The sequence below is a fragment of the Lepidochelys kempii genome, chromosome 1 (genome assembly GCF_965140265.1).
Source record: "Lepidochelys kempii isolate rLepKem1 chromosome 1, rLepKem1.hap2, whole genome shotgun sequence".
Classification (NCBI taxonomy): Eukaryota; Metazoa; Chordata; order Testudines; family Cheloniidae; genus Lepidochelys; species Lepidochelys kempii.
This window is the reverse complement of record NC_133256.1, coordinates 138,104,014-138,123,588: the sequence shown is the minus strand read 5'-3', so window position 1 is coordinate 138,123,588 and position 19,575 is coordinate 138,104,014. Positions and strand designations below refer to the sequence as shown.

Genomic DNA, 19,575 nt, shown 5'->3' with positions numbered 1-19,575 from the left:
GAGAAGAAAATGTTTCTAATAAAAATAAGAGTTAGATGACAGAGAAGCTAGACGAGAGGATGTCATTTGAGAATGAAGGAAAACTGACCCAGTAAATATAACTGGGTACTATGCAAGGAAGATTGTTTGAGACCAGGGAATATAGAGAATAATTTAATCTGCAGTACCACAGCTTGCATGTTTCTAGTCACACTTAATATAGTAACCATGATAAATGATTTTGCAGGCAAATCACTCCTGAAAGGAAATATGCTATCCAACATGTTTACTGCACTAAATAGCTGCCCTATGCATTCATGTTTCTTGGCCACATTTCATTCTAGTCAAGTCCAAACCGGAGGGTTTTGGACGGTAGTGGGGGAAAACTCTGCGTACTCCTTTTTCCTGTATATTCATGCTTTATAAATGTGAGTTTAGAATCTTTTACACAACTAATCTATTTATGTTAATTAGGTTTCCAGATGAATGCATCATCTTGGCCAATGTTTCTGTTAAGAACACTAAATGGAGCTGAAATGGCACCTGCAGCATTCTTTAAGAAGGTAAGAAGAAAGGGGCTCCTAGTAAACAAGCTTCCATCAACTGGTCCATGATTACATTTTTATTGAGGATGCCAGGATATTGTACTGTTCTTTTCAGCATGGAAAGGCAAGAATGTTATTTAAAATTACTTTGAAGTGGATTGGCAAGCCACAAAACTGGACAGGAAATGATCATCTTCTAGTCCAAATCGATGGGCACCTCTTTTCCTGTGTTTGGACCTTTAAGGTACGCTGTGTTTAGAAAAAATTGTTAGCTTGGTTTTTTTCATGGATTTAAGATGTCATGAATCTCTCATTTGTTGACAGTAATGTATTCATGATGTGCCTGTGTATGTGTTGGGCTAAAACTGGTAAGGGAGAATGAGAGCCACAGGAATGCATGGGGAGTTTGCTGAATATTTTTATTTGGCGGATACTTGACAGTTTAGCTGTTAAGAATGTAGTGGGGACTTAGCTGAAAGTAATAAAAAAAATGCTCTCAGTTTTAGAAGTATGGCCTTTATGCTGAAGAAAAGAGGATCTTAAGAAAAATGTGTGAAATGTTTTTGTGCAAAAAATATGTAGGAATGCAGGTATGACTCAGCTGATCTGTTGATTTTGATTTGTCCTCTTACCATTGTTATGAGCTTGCTAAAATCAAAGAGTGAAGTTCAGTGATTTCTTTCTTAGTACTGATAATGGCTTTGCATGAGTTTGTTTTAGTAAAACGTACATTGGGCTTGATCCTGTAATCTCTTTGCTCATGAATCCCCATTCATTTTGAGAACATACTGATTTGAATGCATTCATAAAATACCTATGGCGTGAGCAGTGGCACTGCAAGCTTCTCAATACTGTCCCAACAATATGCCTCAGTCCTTTTCTGGAGGGTCTACTTATTGAGAGTGGGATGTACTTTGGTTTCCCTTCAGTCCAACTTATTTCACCCAGGCCACTAAACAGCCTTCAGATGTTAATGATTTGTATGTGCATTTGTATAAGTAACAAAGAGGTGAAAGATTCTCTAGTCCATTATCAATCCCCAGAAACATCCAGTCCCTCGTAGAAGTATATTTTTCTGATCCTGTCCTCTCCCTACATAAAACTATGCCATTTATTTTTAGTGTACGTTCACTATCCCACCGTTCCTGTAGAACACATCAGATTTACTCAGACAACTGGTTAAGTAGACTCAGCATAACCTTGCTGCCAGTCACATAAGTAGGAGCATACTTGAGCCTAGGTAGTATAGAAAATTTAAAATAAACTTGTAACCATGTATTAAATGTGTATTGTATAACCTTTTTGGGGTAGTCAATATGAGAAGTTAGAATGTTAGAGAAAAGCAGCTATCTTTCAAGAGTTCATGGAAACCTAGATGTTCTGCAATTTTTATTTTGACAGGAACCACCAAAACCTGCTCCAAACTATTTTAAAGTTGGAATGAAACTTGAAGCAGTAGACAAAAAGAACCCTTATTTAATTTGCCCAGCGACCATCGGAGATGTTAGAGGAGATGAAGTTTTCATTACATTTGATGGCTGGAGGGGAGCATTTGACTATTGGTGCAAATATGATTCTCGAGATATCTTCCCAGTCGGATGGTGTGGCTTGACAGGAGATGCACTACAGCCACCAGGCAACTATGGTAAAACTACCAGTAATAACGCTTACTCTGTCTTCCCAGATTTTGCCGCTGTCAAGCAGCTGGGACTTAAGAACCAACTGATCTTATGCAGATTTTAATATGTAAACAGCTGATACCGATGAAATAGTGACACGTTTTCACTGTATCATACCTAAGGGGCTTGAGCTGTCAATCTCTTCCCCCTGCCCCAACAGGCTCCAGTTGTCATTACTCCTCCAACCTCTGCTTATTTTTAGTAAAAGTCGCAGAGAGGTCATGGCTCCCCTGAATTTTTGTTTATTGCCCATGACCTGTCTGTGACTTTTACTAAAAATAACCTTGGCAAAATCTTAACCTTAATCATATCTTTTTGTGTTGTCTCTATGAGAAACTATTATTGCTCATTTACTGTAGTTCACAACTATTTGTGAACACAGTAGCTCTGGAAACACATCTTGACTGACATTTGACATGCCATAATTTGTTTCTTTATCATTCCTGCTCTAATTCTGATAATGGTAGAAGACCAAATCTAAACAGATTCCATTAAAACCAATTGCATTCAAATTCTTCTGCAGTGAGAGAGCTGGTTATGTTCAGTTTTCTGTGTCCTTTTGAAGAATATTGGACTTCATTTAGACCGTTTACTTATATTGTTGGTAGTCTCAGGAATGTTGGTAGCTGTATTAATTGAATTTCATAGGAGTTTATATTCAGCTTTGCATCAACACCTTACTTCAGGGTTATAGAATGGAGCTCCCAAGAACAACAAAAAACTGTTTTAAAGTAAGAAATGTAGTAAAAGTGTCTTTATTGTTTCCAAGGGATTCAAACTCCAGGCTTACCTGTAGCATTTGCTTTGGACTGTAAACTTTCTGTTTTTGAAATTGTATATTCCAAATACTTTGTATACTTCCAAATACTTTGTTTACTGCTTATCTACCTACTTATGTGAACCTATGGATAGAGAGCCCCCTTAGCTAATAGCCAAGTTTGCTCTGTTGTCATATACCCCCTTCTGTCTTTGCCAAGGTCTGTGAAATGAAAAAGGAATATCATTGTTTAATATCTGTGATATGATAAGGGGTCTCTTATAAGATATCTGAGGTTTTGCTGTAAAACAATTTGGGTTGTATTATCTTACTCCTTTCAGATTCAAGATGTGTGAAAGGAGTTTTTATAAGTAGGAACCACATTTTAAATTCATTCTACTGTTACTGAGAATTTGTTCTAATCATAAACTGTTTCACTGTGTGTGTTAAGTGGATGAGAAACAAGAAGAGCACATTTCTGTAGAAAAGCTGGTAGAACAAAGAAGGCAAGTAACCATTTATGGTTCTTTTCCCAAGATTTTTCATTTTTAGGACAACAATGTAAGAATCGGAAGTAAGGCTAACCACTAAAGATTGGGGTGAGAATTGGGAAGAGTTGTCACAGAAAATCTTACGGTAATAGAACCTGTTAGACTGAAACAGGGTGAGGGAGGAAAGGTGGTCCAGTGATTATGGACCTAGCCTGGGACTCCCTGCTCTGCCACAGACTTCCTTGGACAAGTCGTTTAGTCTTTCTGTGCATCAGTTCCCCATCTGTAAAATGGGGAGAACACCACTGCTGTACCCCACAGGGATGTTGTGAGGATAAAGGCTAACAAATTCAGACTGAATAAGATTTGTTAAAACTTGTATGGAAACTTCATATATGTTCATTATGATAAAATGACAAGATTTTTAAAAAGCATTGAAGCACTCAGATACTACGATAATGGGGGTCATATAAGTACCTTAGGTGTGACAGACCCAGACCAGTGGGGTACAGGAATCTGGGAGAAGGCAAATATACTGGCCACTGGATGAATAGTTTTCTGTTCCCTGAATGACCAGAGCAGGGGCTGTGCTAGAGCAATCAGGAACCTGCTAGAACCAATTAAGACAGGCAAGCTAATTAAGACACCTGGAGCCAATTAAGAACATACTAGAATGAATTATGGCAGGCAGACTAATCAGGACACCTGGTTTAAAGAGGGCCTCCCATCAGTTAGTGGAGGGCATGAAGGAGTGAGGTGTGCTGCTGGAGGACTGAGGAGTACAAGTGTGATCAGGCTTCAGGAGGAAGATCCTGTGGTGAGGATAAAGAAGGTGGTGGGTGGAGGCCATGGGGAAGTAGCCCAGGGAGTTGTAGCTGTAACGCAGGTGTTATAGGAGACGTAGACAGCTGCTATCCACAGGGCCCTGGGCTGGAACCCGGTGTAGAGGGCGGGCCCGGGTTCCCCCCATTCCCCTCACTCCTGATCAGACACAGGAGGTGTTGACCTGGTCTGTGAGCAACACCAGAAGGGAAGGTCTAATTTGGAAAGGGATCTGGCCTGTCCCCAACCCCCTACGTGGGACAACAGAGACTGTGGAGATTGTTCTCAATTTCCCCATGCTGGCCAGTGCTGAGGTTAGCTGAGTATACGGTCTCTGAGTCTCTAGCAGAAGTGACCAAACTGAGAGCTGCTGTAAACCTCTGAGGTGAGCAAATCCGCCAAAAAGCACAGGACCCACCAAGGTATAGGAGGAACTTTGTCACAGTAGGTAGAAGAAAATAATACTGTTGTCTTTTTAAAAAGGCTTTGAAGATTGGAGGGTTTTCTCCATACAGTTGCATTTGTGTCATTTATAGCTAGGAACATAATTTTAAAGCAATACTTCCGTGAGATTGGAGATGATGAGAAGAGAGCTGCATTTCCAGTCAATTCCCAGGGAGATTCTTATATCTAAATCTCTTGTTTCATGCAAGAAATATGTTTCTTAGTTGATTTTTAGTGACAACTTCAGCCTTTTCTTCAGCAGCTTTAGCTCACTTGATAGTAGCAAGCAGAGCAGGGCAAATAGATTGGGATCTTAAAAGGTGACTAAGAGTTAGGCATCCAACTCCCATTGAAAGTTAGGGGAGTTGGATGCCTAACTCCCTTAGGTTCCTTTAAAAATCCCAGTTGTAATTTGTAGCATACAGAGGAATCTCATCCACTGCCTTTCTGTTGATAAATTGACCATCCAGCAGTTTAGGTCACATGGTCAGTTTTTTCTAGGAATGTATATGAAGTTTAATGAAAATATCAAGGACTTGGATGTAAATCTAATCCCAAATATTAGAGTTGTCTTTGATCTCTTTTATCAACATGTTATCTTGATCTATGGCACTTCTGTCATCTGAAGATGCAACTGCAAACAAACTGGTCACAAGTTCATAAGACTTAGAATCAAAGATCTCTCTTCCATATTCAGACCTAATATAGAGAGACCTAATATTCTATATTCAGACCTAAATCCTTCCTGCAGCAGTGAACTAAAGAGGAGATTATGATCAAGGGAAACCTTTGAATGTGCGGCTGAAAAGAAATTCAGAACTAAACTGAGCTACAATAATCTGTGGGGTACTGACTACTACTGAGTATATTTGGTAGGAAAGAGGCTGTATTTCCCTATTGTTTTGGAAGCTAAATCCAAAGGAATGTGATGTGCTATTTCCCAAAGCAAAAATTATGGAGCAGGCTACAGCTTGATGACTTGATGTATGCTGGTAACTAGCAAATATCTGTTGGAGAAATACCTGTCTCTCTCACTTTCTCGCCCCCCTTTGGACCACTTGAATTTGGGCACATTTGAAAGATGACTCCTTTAAAGCACTGTTTCAATATCTCAATCTTTGAATTAGGACAGAATTTTCATGGTTTTACGGAAGTGTTGTGAAGCTTAAATTTTTTTTAATGCTTGCAAAAGGTTCTTTCTTCCATTTTCTTTATCACCATATTTGTCATCTAATTGTTTTTCATCTTGTCATCTTCAGTCTTTTTTTTGTTGCATGCTGTATGGCTGAAGTGTAGAGCTTTTTTTACATTGAGGCCATAATTAAGCCAGCTTAAGGCCTTGACTACACTACACAGTTTTGTTGACAAAAGTCGGTTTTCGTCAACAGAACAGCGGAGATGTACATACTGCAATGCTCCTTTTGCCGACAAAATTCTCCTGCTTTGCCAACAAAATAAAGCATAGAACTTTTTTTGGCAAAGTTATATTGACAAAGTCGGTGTAGACACCGCACTTGGTTATGTTGCTATAATTGGGCTCCAGGAGGTGTCCCACAATGCCCATCCTGACTGCTCTGGTCAGCAGTTCAAACTCTGCTGCCCTGCACCCAGGTACACAGACATCTGTCCTTCCCCCTTTTAAGGCCCGGGAATTTTTGAAATGTCACTTGCTGTTGGCTCGGTTTAGACAGCTCACATTGCATCTTCCCAACTGACCATGGCAGCTCCAAATGCTTTCCCACTGGAACTGCACAGCCTCCTCTCCCCACAGTGCTGTGCAGTCCCAGCTCCGCTCCAGCCATAGGAATTTTGATATTTATGGTCCAATTTCTCGTGACTTGTGTGATAAGGGCTATGAATGGGACATGCATCAGTGCCGCGCTAAGATAAAGGAGCGGCGGCAGGCATACCAGAAGGCAAGGGAGGCAAACTGTCACTGCGCCAAAGACCTGCTGCTTCTGTAAGAAGCTGGATGCCATCCTTGACGGTGATCACACCTACACCACCAAGAACCCCATGGATACTTGGGCGGGGCTGGAAATGGTGGCGGACAGTAGACTCAATCCTAAAGACAAAGTCATGGGCGAGGAGGTTGAGTTGAAGGACTGTGGAGCACACAGCAAGGTCATCCGATGGTAGAGCGAGTCAGTACCTCTTTTCTACTCCAGAAGGGTCTAGCCCTCCCCAGCAGTCTGTCTCTAGCGGGCATGATGAGGGAGAGGAGAGCTCTGGTAAGTGATCTTTTTGAGTTGATGATGCTCAGTTATATGAGGCAGAGCTGTTCTTAGCTCTGTATATTCTAGAAGTGAGTGAAAGGATAGAAATGTACAACACTAGCTGTGTTTCCGTGTGCTTCACATTCCTCTCTGCAGCTAAGCAGTGCGGTGGAACTTTGTGTTAATGCACACCGAGATTTCACAGGAATCCTCCAGAGAGATCTCTAGGAAACTGGGAGGTACTTGCCAATTCTCTGCCGAAGATTCCTTGGCAGAGCTGCTTTGTTCCATCCCCCATTGTAGGAAACTTTCCTGTGCCAATCAGCAATCACTTGTGCAGGGACCAAAGCGGCACACAGGCAAGCAGCATAGGGACTGGGTCTGAAGCTGAACGCTTCACCTTTGTATCCTTGCTTACCTTCAGGAGATATCAACTTTACTGACCCCCACCTGTGGAAAATTATGGCAGAATTTACAATATTGTCCCTAGTTGCCTGCAGTGATCACCTTAAAAAACCACCTAGACCCTTACCCCATCTTGAATGCTCAACCCCGCATCCCTCCCTGGGCCAAACTCACCATGTTTAGGGTGTTTGCCAAGATGTGTGCTTGCCAAGGGACAGAGAGAAAGTGATTCATATGTTAAAGGAGGTGTATTTTACTAAACTGATTCAGTGCTGTGTGTGAACTAACAGTCATGCTTCTGTGTATTATTTCTTGTGCTTACGCAGATGTGGCCTATAAGGGAACCCTCTACACATTGGTGGAGCACCTCTGCCAAATAAGGAAGCAACCAAGGCAGAACAAGGAGGACATGTTCTGATAGGTGCTCCAATCCTCAGAGGCCAAAAAAAGAGCATGCAGGGACTGGGGAGAGACCCTGAAAGAAAAATTTAAAATAGCAAGGCAAGACAGAAAGGAGAGTGAGGAGTACATTGTAAAGGGCCAGGAGTGGATGATAGACATGGTGGAGGAGCAAAAGGAGATGTTGAAGTCCATAATCAAGCTCCAGGCAGAAGACATGCATGCTCATGACCCCCCGCAGCTGATACACAACTGCTTTCTTTGCCCTCCCCAAACTCCTTCCACAGATTCCTTGCAAATTCCCCAATGTCTCAGTATCCCATTCGCTCCATCCCTTTGAACAGCTTCAAGAATGATAGTTGGACTTGCATACAGCTATGAGAGCCTACACTGCCCTGCACTCCTATCTCTCTTCCCACCAAGTCTTTTGTGTGTGTATGTGTGTTTTAACTGGTATTTAATAAAAACAAATTCTCTGAAAGACAAACAATCTCTATTTGTCTCCTACAAGTGGTGGTTAAAATGTAGCCCTCCCGTTAGGCCCCTCTAATAGACCTAGTATCTGGCTGCTCAAATTCAGCAGCCAGGTGATCTGCCTCCGTGCTCCACCCAAGGGAAAACTTTTCACCCTTAACCTCACAAATATTATGGAGCATGCAGTAGGCTGCTATGACTGTGGGAATATTTTCTCATTTAGATCTGATTCTGCCATAAAGGCAGTGCCAGCATGCTTTTAATCCGCCAAACGTATATTCTACTGTCATTCTGCACCTGCTCGACCTGTTGAAGTGCTCTTTGCTGCTGTCCAGGTTTCCTGTGTAAGGTTTCATGAGCCATGGCTGTAAGGAGTACACCAGGTCTCTCAGGATCACTATAGGCATTTCAACATCCCCCACTGGAATCTTCTGGTCTGGAAAGGAAGTCTGTGCTTGTAGCTTTCTGTACAGGTGTTCCTGAAGATGCATGCACCTTTCCGGACCACTATGTGTTGTCAGTGAAATGCCTACGGTGATCCACAAGTGCTTAAAATACCATAGAAAAGTATCCCTTTCTATTGATGTACTCTGTTGAAAGATGGTCCAGGGCCAAAATTGAAATATGCGTGCCACCTGTTGTTCTGCTGCACTTAGGGAATTCCATTGCCACAAAGCTAGCCAGTATTTCACACGCATTGCCAAGAGTCACAGTCCTTCATAGGAGGCTGAGATTAATGGCTCTGCACACTTGCATTACCGCAGCCCCAATAGTTGACTTCCCGACTCCAAACTGTTTAGCGAATGACTGTAGTAGTCTGGAATCACCAGCTTCAACACAGCAATCGCCATGCACTTCTCCACCGAGGGAGCAGCTCTCATTTTGGACTCCTTGCGCCGCAGTGCTGGGGCAGGCTCTTCACACAGCTGGAGGAAGATGGCTTTCCGCATCTGAAAGTTCTGGAGCCACTGCCCATCATCCATACCTGCATAATGATGTGATTCACCACTCACTTCAACAGTCTACTGTGTTGACAAAACTCTGTAGTGTAGACAAGGCCTAAGTTCCTGTCTAGGCAGAGCTATGTTGATGGAAGACTTCTGTCAACCTAGCTACCACCTCTTGAGGAGGTATGTAGTGTCCACATGGTAGCACTACAGCAGCGCAGCTGTGCTTCCGTAGTATTTTAAGTGGAGACAAGCCCATAGTTGTTAGCAATTGCAGTTAATTAGCATGGTTCCATGTGTGAAGTGCTTTCACACATCACTGAAGTGTAAATGCAGCTGATGCTCCGGGGTGTCTTGAAGTAATATGCTGATTGTACAAGGTCACAGACCAAGAACCATGAGATCATGTCTACACTTCAAAATTATATCAACCTAACTTATGTTGGCATACAGCCACCACAGTTAATAAATTGCTTCTGTGTGTGCACACTTGGCTCCTTGTGTTGGCAGTGTTCCTTCTCACCAGGAGCACTTGTATCAATTGTATTGTCAGCATGGGGCATTGTGGGACGGCTCCTGAAAGCCAGCAACAGTTGACGTAAGCATTTCAGTGTCTACACTGACACTTGCATTGACTTATTCACCGGGCAGCAGCTCCTCCGGATACTCCTCCAGAGGCAGAGGTTGAGACAGCTCAGTCCCTGGCTCGGGCCGGCAGCAGTGTCCGACTCCATCCCTGGGTCTCCCTCAACTGAGCTGGAGGCCCTGCCTCTTATACTTCCTGTTCCGCCCTCCACTTCTGACTCAAGGGGCAGGCTTGGCCTGGCTCCACCCACCGCGGGTTTCTCCTTGTAAGCGTCAGAGCGGGGCCACTCCACCTCACTACAATATTTAAAAACAAACAAACGATAAACAGATTTTAAATCCATACTAAACACACCAGAAATCACCCATCTTCCATATGGGGAGTCTGGTAGGTAGACCAATGTCCCATTTAACAAGGGTTGGGCCCTCCCCTTGGACAGAGAGTCATGTCCATTTGCTGAAGCAAAATGAAGAGAATTATTTAGTTTCAGTGACTCACCTTAATCCATGGAGTACAACACAATCTTACATGAACCATTCATAAATTTAGTACAGTGGTCCCCAAAGATACTGCATGGGGTTGCAATGTCTGTCACAGTGAACATCTAGATAGCAATCTAGATAGACAAAAATTTCATTTTGCTTTTTTTCAAAGTAGATTACTCGTTACCATCGTGTCACTTTCAAGCCTACTTAAAAAAGGGAAAGTAGTATGCTGTACTTCTTAAAGGTGAAAGTATTTGTAATAGGAAGTTTGTAGTCAATGTGTTTTAATTCTGAAATATTAGGAACAACAACAAAAGTTTCCTAATTAATATGGCAGTCTTTTTTTAATCTTGGATGCCTTGATCATATACTTTATAATCTGTCAGGGCAGAAATGTGTGACAGATTTAAAGTGAGGGATACAAGAGCAAGCAAAGATTTTAGGAATTAGCATGAAATATGGCATTGTCTTGGACTAAATACATTTTTCTACAGGTTGGTTAAGTAGTTTAACATTTCTGATGTAAATAATTTATCATAGGAGGAGGTAGAAATAGCAAGTGATGTATATAACGTGGCGGTAAATTCAGGTATAAAATGAGGGATATCCCATCATAAATTTATGGTAGCACTCACAGTGTAATAGATGATGTCCATGATGTCCATGAATCTCTGGCCCAAAGAATTTACATTTTAAGGGCCTTATCTAGTATCATGAAAGTCAAGACTACCATAGATTTTGATAGGCATTGGATCATGCCCTATGAAAGAAGTAATAAAAAAGGTAAAATGGAGAGGGAAGGGCTAACTATTGATTATCTAAAACAAAATATTGTTTAGCTAGATAAACTATAGTTTATAACACCCTTGGGTGTTAGTCTTATTGCTGGTATTTCCCATGTTTGACTCTTTCAGAGTAGTGGGTGGAGGGAGGTATATGAGAAAAAGAAATTTTGCAACAGTGTCTGGTTGACTTGTTAACATTAACTAGTCCTGAGTTCCATCATCATAGGTTTGGCAGACTTTATAAAATATTGACACTATCATTCAATGTGTTTTTTGTATTTTGCTTTACAATTTTGTACATTTTTAGATATGACTTTCTAACACTGATGACTTTCAGTGTGTAATCCTCAGAATCTTTGTTTGACTGTAACTGATGTAAGACATCCCTACCATACTTAGTGTAGTGTTTTTCATTGTAGCTAGCAGTCTGGGGGGTTTAAGGTTGAATTAGGTGGAAACTAACCTGGGATCATCAGAACAGTCTTCAAGCTGCTGTAGAACTTCATAGTAAGAGGGAGGTTTCTGGTGGACATTTGTGTGCTCAAGTTCATCACACATCCGTTACAATTGTCTAGACCAGGGATTGGCATCTTTGGCACGCGGCCCTCCAATGGGGGTTGCGGGAAGCGGCGCAGCCCGAGGGATGTGCTGGCCGCTGCTTCCCACAGCCCACTTTGGCCTGGAGCAGCGAACTGCGGCTAGTGGGAGCTGCGATCAGCCGAACCTGCAGACGCAGCAGGTAAACAAACCGGCCCGGCCCACCAGGGGGCTTACCCTGGAGGGCTGCGTGCCAAAGGTTGCCAATCCCTGGTCTAGACAACATAATACATCTTGTATCGGTATTATGAGGCAGTCACCTTTCCCTGCACAAAAGAACACACAATACTGCAACAACTGAAATGCTTCCTTAAACAAAATGAAGTGTAGTTAGAGGATTTTGAAAATTCAGTTGGAAACGAGCCTGTCTGGGTATTGATAACTATATAATTAAGTAGCTTCATCTGCGAAGATTGAGTAGAATCTTGCATGCAGACAATGACAGGAAAAAAATGTAGTTTCTTTCTCATGCAGATCTTCCTAGACTATCAGAATAGGAATTTAAATGAGCCAAGGTGTGAAAAAATGAGATGCAGGCAATAGGGGGAGTCAGAAAGGGAAATCTCTAGCTGAAGTGCTGGAGAGACAGATTTTAGTGACCATAAGGAAGACTGTGTCCAGTAATCTAAATATAAAAGTGATATGTGATGAACAACTGCAGCTTTTATCCTCAGCCGCCTCCTTTCCCCCCCATACATGTGTCACCTCATCACTTATCTCCCAGTGCAGCCCTTTTATTGTTGGTTAGAGCAGTCGTCTTTCATTACACTAATCAACCTGTGATACTAAAGATCCCCTTCAGGAACTGCTTACGGGCATAGGAATAGTGCAGGCAAAAACAGATAATGTGAAGTACCTTGTCTATATCTTTTGCTTTCCAACAATATTTTCAATATCCAATTTCTTTATTCTGTTTTTCCAAGATGATAATTATCAGAAATTTACTTCTTTACGGTGATATTCAAATTATTTTTTATTTAAAACTAATTGTCCTGTACCTCGATTTTGTATTTACCCAAGTGTAGAAGGTAATTAATGTTTCTACAAACAAACAATGAACAGCTGAAAAAATAGTTTAATGAACAATTTCACTAAAAATTAATATAATTACTCTGGATTCTGAAATTTTTACAGTACAAAACTTTAAATTAAGCATTATATACAGCACAATAATCTATTTTTCTTTTCAGTGGAGCATTAACAAACGTTGATGTAACATTTTTATTTTGGCATGGATTACATTTTTCTCTAACTCAGCTTTGTTCTATGTCCAGGTCACAATAGTTAAACCAGACATGCACAAAATGGCAGATTTATACTGTCCTCCTAGTTTTATATGAAAAATCCAGAATGCTTAAGGCTAAAAATATTATTTGCCACCATCCTCTCTCACTGTTAGGCTTTTTTTTTTCCTTTTAATATTTCTTGGCATCTCAAAACAAGTCACATGTGGTAACTCTCAGAGTAAGGCATCTGTTGTAAAAGGAGGAAAGGGTTTTCCCCCTTCTTCCCAAAGAAGAGACTGTGTTGAATGTCTTTGCATGAATAAGCCCAGAAGATGCTTTAGGATAAGGCCATTTGAGTTCTCTTGTTAAAATTATGTTATAGCAGTGTTCCAAGTGTTATTTGTCTTCCCATTACTTAGTGGATTCTATTTTCTCATTTCTTCTGCTTCTAATTCATCTTGTGTACCTTTTGTGTCATGAATGTTTGTTACTGGCCATACAGTGGCTGGGACTTGGTGGGTTTCTGGCCGTTGCATCTCAGTATTTATAACCCACCCCAGGAATAACAGTGCCATAATTCAAGTATGGTACTTTTCAGACAAAACAATTGACCGGTTTCCAGGGTGACTTTATGTTCTTCTTAGGCTTGTTGCATTTTATTTTCCTATTTGGGGCCCAATCTTTCTCCCAATGAAATCAATAGCAAAATTCCCATTGACTAAAATAGAAGCAGGATCGAGGCCCTTTAGTTTCTTGGATGTCGTCTCACCCTCCCCAGATTCTGATTATTTCAAACATTGAGACCTAAGGAGTTTTTTCCCTTTCCAATACATTTAAAGCTAACTCCTGCCGCCTGGTACACAGCTATAGAAATGGTGTGAAGCAGAGAGGCCGCTAAGTGGGGACTCAACAGATTGCTTCATGGTGCAGAGCTTCACTTCACAGTGATTCTCCTTGTGGGCAGGCTTGGAATAAGTGTGTGGTTTGTACAGCCTCCCTCACGTTGGGCCTTGCTGGGGTGGGGGTGGGGAGGTCTGTAGGTGCTACTGTAATATAAATAAACAATAAATATTGGGAATAGTGCCCTCATCATTGAGCCACAACTCTACTTGGAGATGGCTCAGTGTGAAATAAGCACTACCGCGGCCCATGTGCTCAGCTCGCAATCTCTAAGGGTTCACTGTGGCACCATCACCATAGTATCTGAACACTTAAAGATGGACAGTAAGATCCCTTAGGAATTACAGGGAGTTTTCTTCTGCTCTTCTTTCCCAGTGACAGAGGCTGTGCTTGGACATGTAAATAAGATATCATTTAATCTTCAATAATCATTTTAGATGTACTGGAAATGCTTTAGTATAGAGGCTTGTCATAAATATAAAGGGAAGTGTAACCACCTATCTGTATACAGTGCTATAAAATCCCTCCTGGCCAGAGGCAACATCCTGTTACCTGTAAAGGGTTAAGAAGCTCAGTTAACCTAACGGGCACCTGACCCAAAGACCAATAAGGGAACAAGATACTTTCAAATCTAGAGGGGGAGGAGGAAAGGCTATTGTTTGTGAGGTTTATTTACGTGTTGGCTCTCTTGGGACTGAGAGAGGCCAGACAGAAATCCATCTTCTCCAACCCATCTAAATCCAAGTCTCCAATATTGCAACCAGTATAGGTAAGCCAGGCAAGGCGGATTAGTTTATCTTTTGTTTTATGTGAATTTTCCCTGTGTTAAGAGGGAGGTTTATTCCTGTTTTCAGTAACTTTAAGGTTTTGCCCAGAGGGGGATCCTCTCTGATTTGACTCTGAATACCCTGTAAAGTATTTTCCATCCTGATTTTACAGAGGTGATTCTTTTACCTTTTCTTTAATTAAAATTCTTCTTTTAAGAACCTGATTGATTTTTCATTGTTCTTAAGATTCAAGGGTTTGGGTCTGTGTTTACCTGTACAAATTGGTGAGGATTCTTATCAAGCCTTCCCCAGGAAAAGGGGTGTAGGGCTTGGGGGGATATTTTTGGGAAAGACATCTCCAAGTGGGCTCTTTCCCTGTTCTTTGTTTAAAACGCTTGGTGGTGGCAGCATACTGTTCAAGGGCAAGGCAAAGTTTGTACCTTGGGGAAGTTTTTAACCTCAGCTGGTAAGAATAAGCTTAGGGGGTCTTTCATGCAGGTCCCCACATCTGTACCCTAGAGTTCAGAGTCGGGAAGGAACCCTGACAAGGCTTTTGCAGCAAGCCCTACACATTTTTCTTGTAGATGCTTGGTTGTCATTTTGTTGTTAGTTTGACCTAGAAATGGGAGGCTGGAGGCGGGACAATAGTTGGGAGTCTTTTACATAATGTTGGCTTTTTCAGGATTGGGGGAACTTCCTCCTCCCAAGGAAAATTGGCAGGTTCCCCTTCCCTGAAGGTGATGGTGATTTATTTTGGCAAATAGTGAATCTAAATTACTTAATCTTTTTGCTGCCATTCCTCACTGGTGAAATAGAAAGAGCACTTTCTTCTCCCCAGCCTTTCTCTTGTCCCTTTAGTGTTTCAAGCTCTATAGAGGCAAGAGGACTGTTTTTTAATATATATAGTGGTGCTCGGCATGGGGGGAGGCAGTCTTCTGAGGGGCCCGAAGTCACTATTATACTACTAGTAATTAGTAATATAATAATAATTAATAAAGAACAGAGGCAAGACTGCAGTGTGATTTAATGTTAAACTTGTATAACTTTTTTGCATAATAAAATCATTCTGTTGCCCAAATTGACATCTTGGGCCTAATTTAGCAAGTGCTCTGTGCCCAGAAATTCAAGGGAGTTCTGCACACAGATCTGTCACAGCACTGGGGTTGGGGTCTATTTTCATGTAATTTCACTTCGGAGTTTCTAATCATTTTTTTTATAATCACCTATCGGCAACTGTCTGAAGCAACAGAACTTCCTAGTATTCCAAATATGTTACAAATTCTGTAGTTTTATGACTTCGCTCAAGATGAACAACATAAAATGAAAGAATTTATATGGAATTTTTTAAGGAGAATTCTATTAATTGGAATTGCACCAGTCTTCAGGCTTCTGAACTGTAGTTTTTCCTTTTCCCCTATGTTTGAGTTCTTCTGTAGCATTACATTTACCGATGGACTTATTCAGATTTATAAGGCTAACAGGAAATACCCAGTAAAACATTCTGGGTTCTAATTCTGCAGTCCTTTGCAAAGATTCAGTCCACTCAGTCAGTTGTCCTACTTGTATGAGTAAGGCAAGCAGAATTTGGCCCTGAACAAAAGCCGTGATCCTTGAAAACCTTACTCTAGCAAGTAGTACCAGTTGACTTCACTGGCTTTGCATGTGCAAGAACTGGACCCTTGGTAAGTGTTTCAGGATTTGGGGTCCTGGGGTATTTGAAGTTTTTTGCTCTTCTACATATTTGGTACAGAGTTACGGATATTGTGTTCTCCAGATAATGACAATTTTGGAGCTTTTGAAAATGTTGTCATGTTACTAATAATTGAAAGCATGAAAGATCTTTAATTTGTGTGTGTATTAACTTATATACCTATAATATAGTAGTGTAATTAGAGAGCTCTGTAATCTATGAAAACTCTGAATATTTATGAACAGTTAACATTTTATTTGCTTACTCTACGGTTTATAATATTTTTAATTAAATGAGACCATCTTTTCAAAGGATTTGAATACAGATTTTACTTAGGATAAGAGACATGGGAAAGAACACTGCTCACTAAATTATATGCATAAACACCATGAAGCTCGAATAGTTGATATTTTATTTTTTTGGTAGAGCAGCATGAAACAAATGCTTTGTTTTGTTCGTGCAAATGAGAAGACCATTATAATGCAAAGCAGTGTCCTGGAAAAAAGCAAATGTGCTTTTTTTGTTGTAAATATCCCTGCTAAATGCTGCAGTAATTGCAAGCAGAGCGTGGTGTTTTTTCTCTCTTCTTTTCATTGATATATTTTAACAAGTCCTCTTGAGACTATTAAAACGTCTTAGTTTTTGGAACATGTGGTCCAGCGGGGATAACTTTGTCCACAGATGCAGTGGGTTGGCAGCTAGATTTTGCATGTCTTTTCATTTCTTTCCAGATTCTTTGACCCAGTGTAACCTTTGGTCTCCCTCGGAAGGCAGGGGTGAAGGAAGTATGAGCAGGTGACTGATGATCACTGTCAATACAGCCTGCAGACAATATGGGAATTACTTTAGCAGTCTCTCACTTCCCTCCACTCCCCCATCTCTTAAACCAACAAATGCAAATAGCTCCATTCCCATTTGCTAGTATTTCAGTGCTGCTGCCCAGGCAGCATGGGCTTTGTTGTAGACTTGCTTATTCAAAAAGGCAGTTTGAATCCTAGTAAGAAGAAAAATTATCTAATGGGACCTAAACCCCCTTAATGATCAACACGGCTAGTATTTGGCCCTCTGGAATATAAAGGTAGGAAGATGATGAAAATGAACATATATTTTATATTGTATTTCAACAGTACAGCAAGACCAGATTAGTACTGTTTGCATTGTTAGCCTTTGTTTAGTAAATAATATCAATCCTTTTTACAAAGCAGTTGAAATTTACCCACCGTGTAGAAATGCGTACCTGTACTCCTAGAACCTGTTGGCATTAACATTTGTCGTTGGAATTATCTGTGTATTTAAACATTTCATTTACTGTGCAACAGAGACTATGAAAGCATTTGCTAGATTTCAGTATAGCCAGACAATGAATCTATGAAGCACATATTTCTTTGCAATTTCTTGACTTTATTTATTAAGCACAGAATTGTGTGGTCCAAATAGAATAGCTGTATTTTTATTATAATCTTGTTTTGCTTTCCAGATATGTTGTCTAGTAAGAGTTGTCACTTGGAAGATTCAAAAGCATAACATAAAAGAGTGATGTTGTTTGTATTGGCTAAAATTCAGTTAAACTTATTTTAAATTGCTACTGTACATGAAATCTTGTAAGTACTATCATGCATAAATAAAAGGAAAGTGATTACTTTCCTAATTGAGAAGCTCCTTTTTTCCAGTTACCTAGAGGCAGAAAATATATTTAATGTAACGTATTTAATGTAATGTAAATATTAGTAAAAAGGACTTTTTAAAAAAAAATAGCTCATCAAGGACATTTGATTCATAAATGAATTAAACAAAACATGTTTAACGTGTTCTAAAACCTTGTTAACTTGTTTGAATAGAACTTTTGTTTTATAAGCATCTGAAGTGTCATTTTGGGATGTTCGGTTCAGTTCACTTTACCTTGACACTTTCTCTTCAAATGATTTATTTGTTAAAGTTAACTCATTGGGAGAAGTACTTATAAAATGAAAAGCACCACTTAAGACAGAGCACTGGACTGCTGAGATGCACGTCACATGTATGGGTAGGCATTGTTGTATTGACTAATGGTAATTGTCTGTCTAGATTCCCTTGAAAATGTAACTTCTAGTTTTATTTGTGGTGGGGTTTTTTTTTCAAAATATATCTTCAATCACTAATAGCTCAGCAGTAACAATTTTCTGATGTACACAAAACTCTGGAAATTAGAATAAAGTCTTAGAATCCATCCCTTTCAGCTTGCAGTAGTGTTCCAGATCAGGCATTTTAGCTTTGGTTATGTCAGTTCAGCTTTAACATTAATTTGGAATTTCTCAATTTTTGTCATGTTAAGTACAGGTTCATAGATTTTAAGGCCAGAAGGGACCATTATGATCATCTGGCGTGTGTTATGCAGGAGATCAGACTATAGAATATCATTGCGTGATTCCTGAATCAAGGAACCTCATATGCTTTAGTGAAGCCAGAAGTTCTTTTTAGAAAGACATCCAGTCTTGATTTAAATACTTCACATGACAGAGAATCTATCAAATTCAACCTTTTTGTCTCGTATTTCTTTTCCTTTGTGTGTGTACATGTGCACGCATACATGTGGGTGGGGGAAGAGGGTCAAGAGAAGGCTCTGTATTTATTTATTTTCCTCTGTTTTATTTGTTTGTTAGTTTTAATTGAACTTTTGCCTCTCGGGGTGCAAGGGTTGTCCGATTCTCTCTGCCTTTTATTTCCTCACCACTTCCTCAAAAGCATATATAGCTCTGTTGATCAGCCTTCTCATCAAATGACAATAGATAAGTTTCCCTTGGAACCAGTCATTGCTGTTTGAGTTGGGCAGAGGAGATACTGGAGACTGACATAACACATTTTCCCATCAGTGGTATATCTGTGTATGTAGAAACTCCTTCTGTTGTGTTTTAATATCAATTTGTTGCCAAGGAAGTTATCATAAATTCATCATAATGACTTCAGAGCACAATCAAATAGGTGAAAATACATTATTAACTAGGAGGCTCTTATAGAAGAGAGATCTGGTCATGGCTTCCAGCCTGTTATCATCAGGCTGTGATCTAGTCAGATGTGAGCTGCATAAGGTTAGCGAGGTTTGTATTTGGTGGACATCCCACGTAGGAAAACTTTGATATTACAGAAAATTAATAGGTCATTCTTTTCCCTTTGAGTCATGTTGAATCCAAGTCTCAGTGGGCACTGTGCTGCTCGAGGACTTTCTTTCAAATGAAATTTAAAACTGAACTGCTGATCACTCAGTGTAATTAATCTTTGCATGCAGTGTTGTTGTAGCCATGTTGGTCCCAGGATATTGGAGAGACAAGGTAGGTGAGGGAACATCTTTTATTGGACCAACTTCTGTTGGTGAGAGAGACAAGCTTTGGAGCTTACATAGAGCTC

The 19,575-nt window shown here is 40.4% G+C and overlaps 1 protein-coding gene across 8 annotated transcripts in view; it reads left to right on the top strand.

The window, feature by feature from the left end:
- SCML2 (Scm polycomb group protein like 2) overlaps positions 1-19,575 on the top strand; it is a 131,050-nt gene that overhangs the window by 72,612 nt on the left and 38,863 nt on the right. For 7 of the 8 annotated variants that reach the window (XM_073356349.1, XM_073356387.1, XM_073356359.1 and 4 more), the window contains 2 exons: positions 454-542; positions 1,926-2,169. In XM_073356349.1, coding sequence (XP_073212450.1) covers positions 454-542; positions 1,926-2,169 — 333 coding nt within the window. Of the gene's footprint in view, positions 1-453; positions 769-1,925; positions 2,170-19,575 lie in introns of those variants that run through there. The other variant, XM_073356415.1, reaches the window with a different exon arrangement.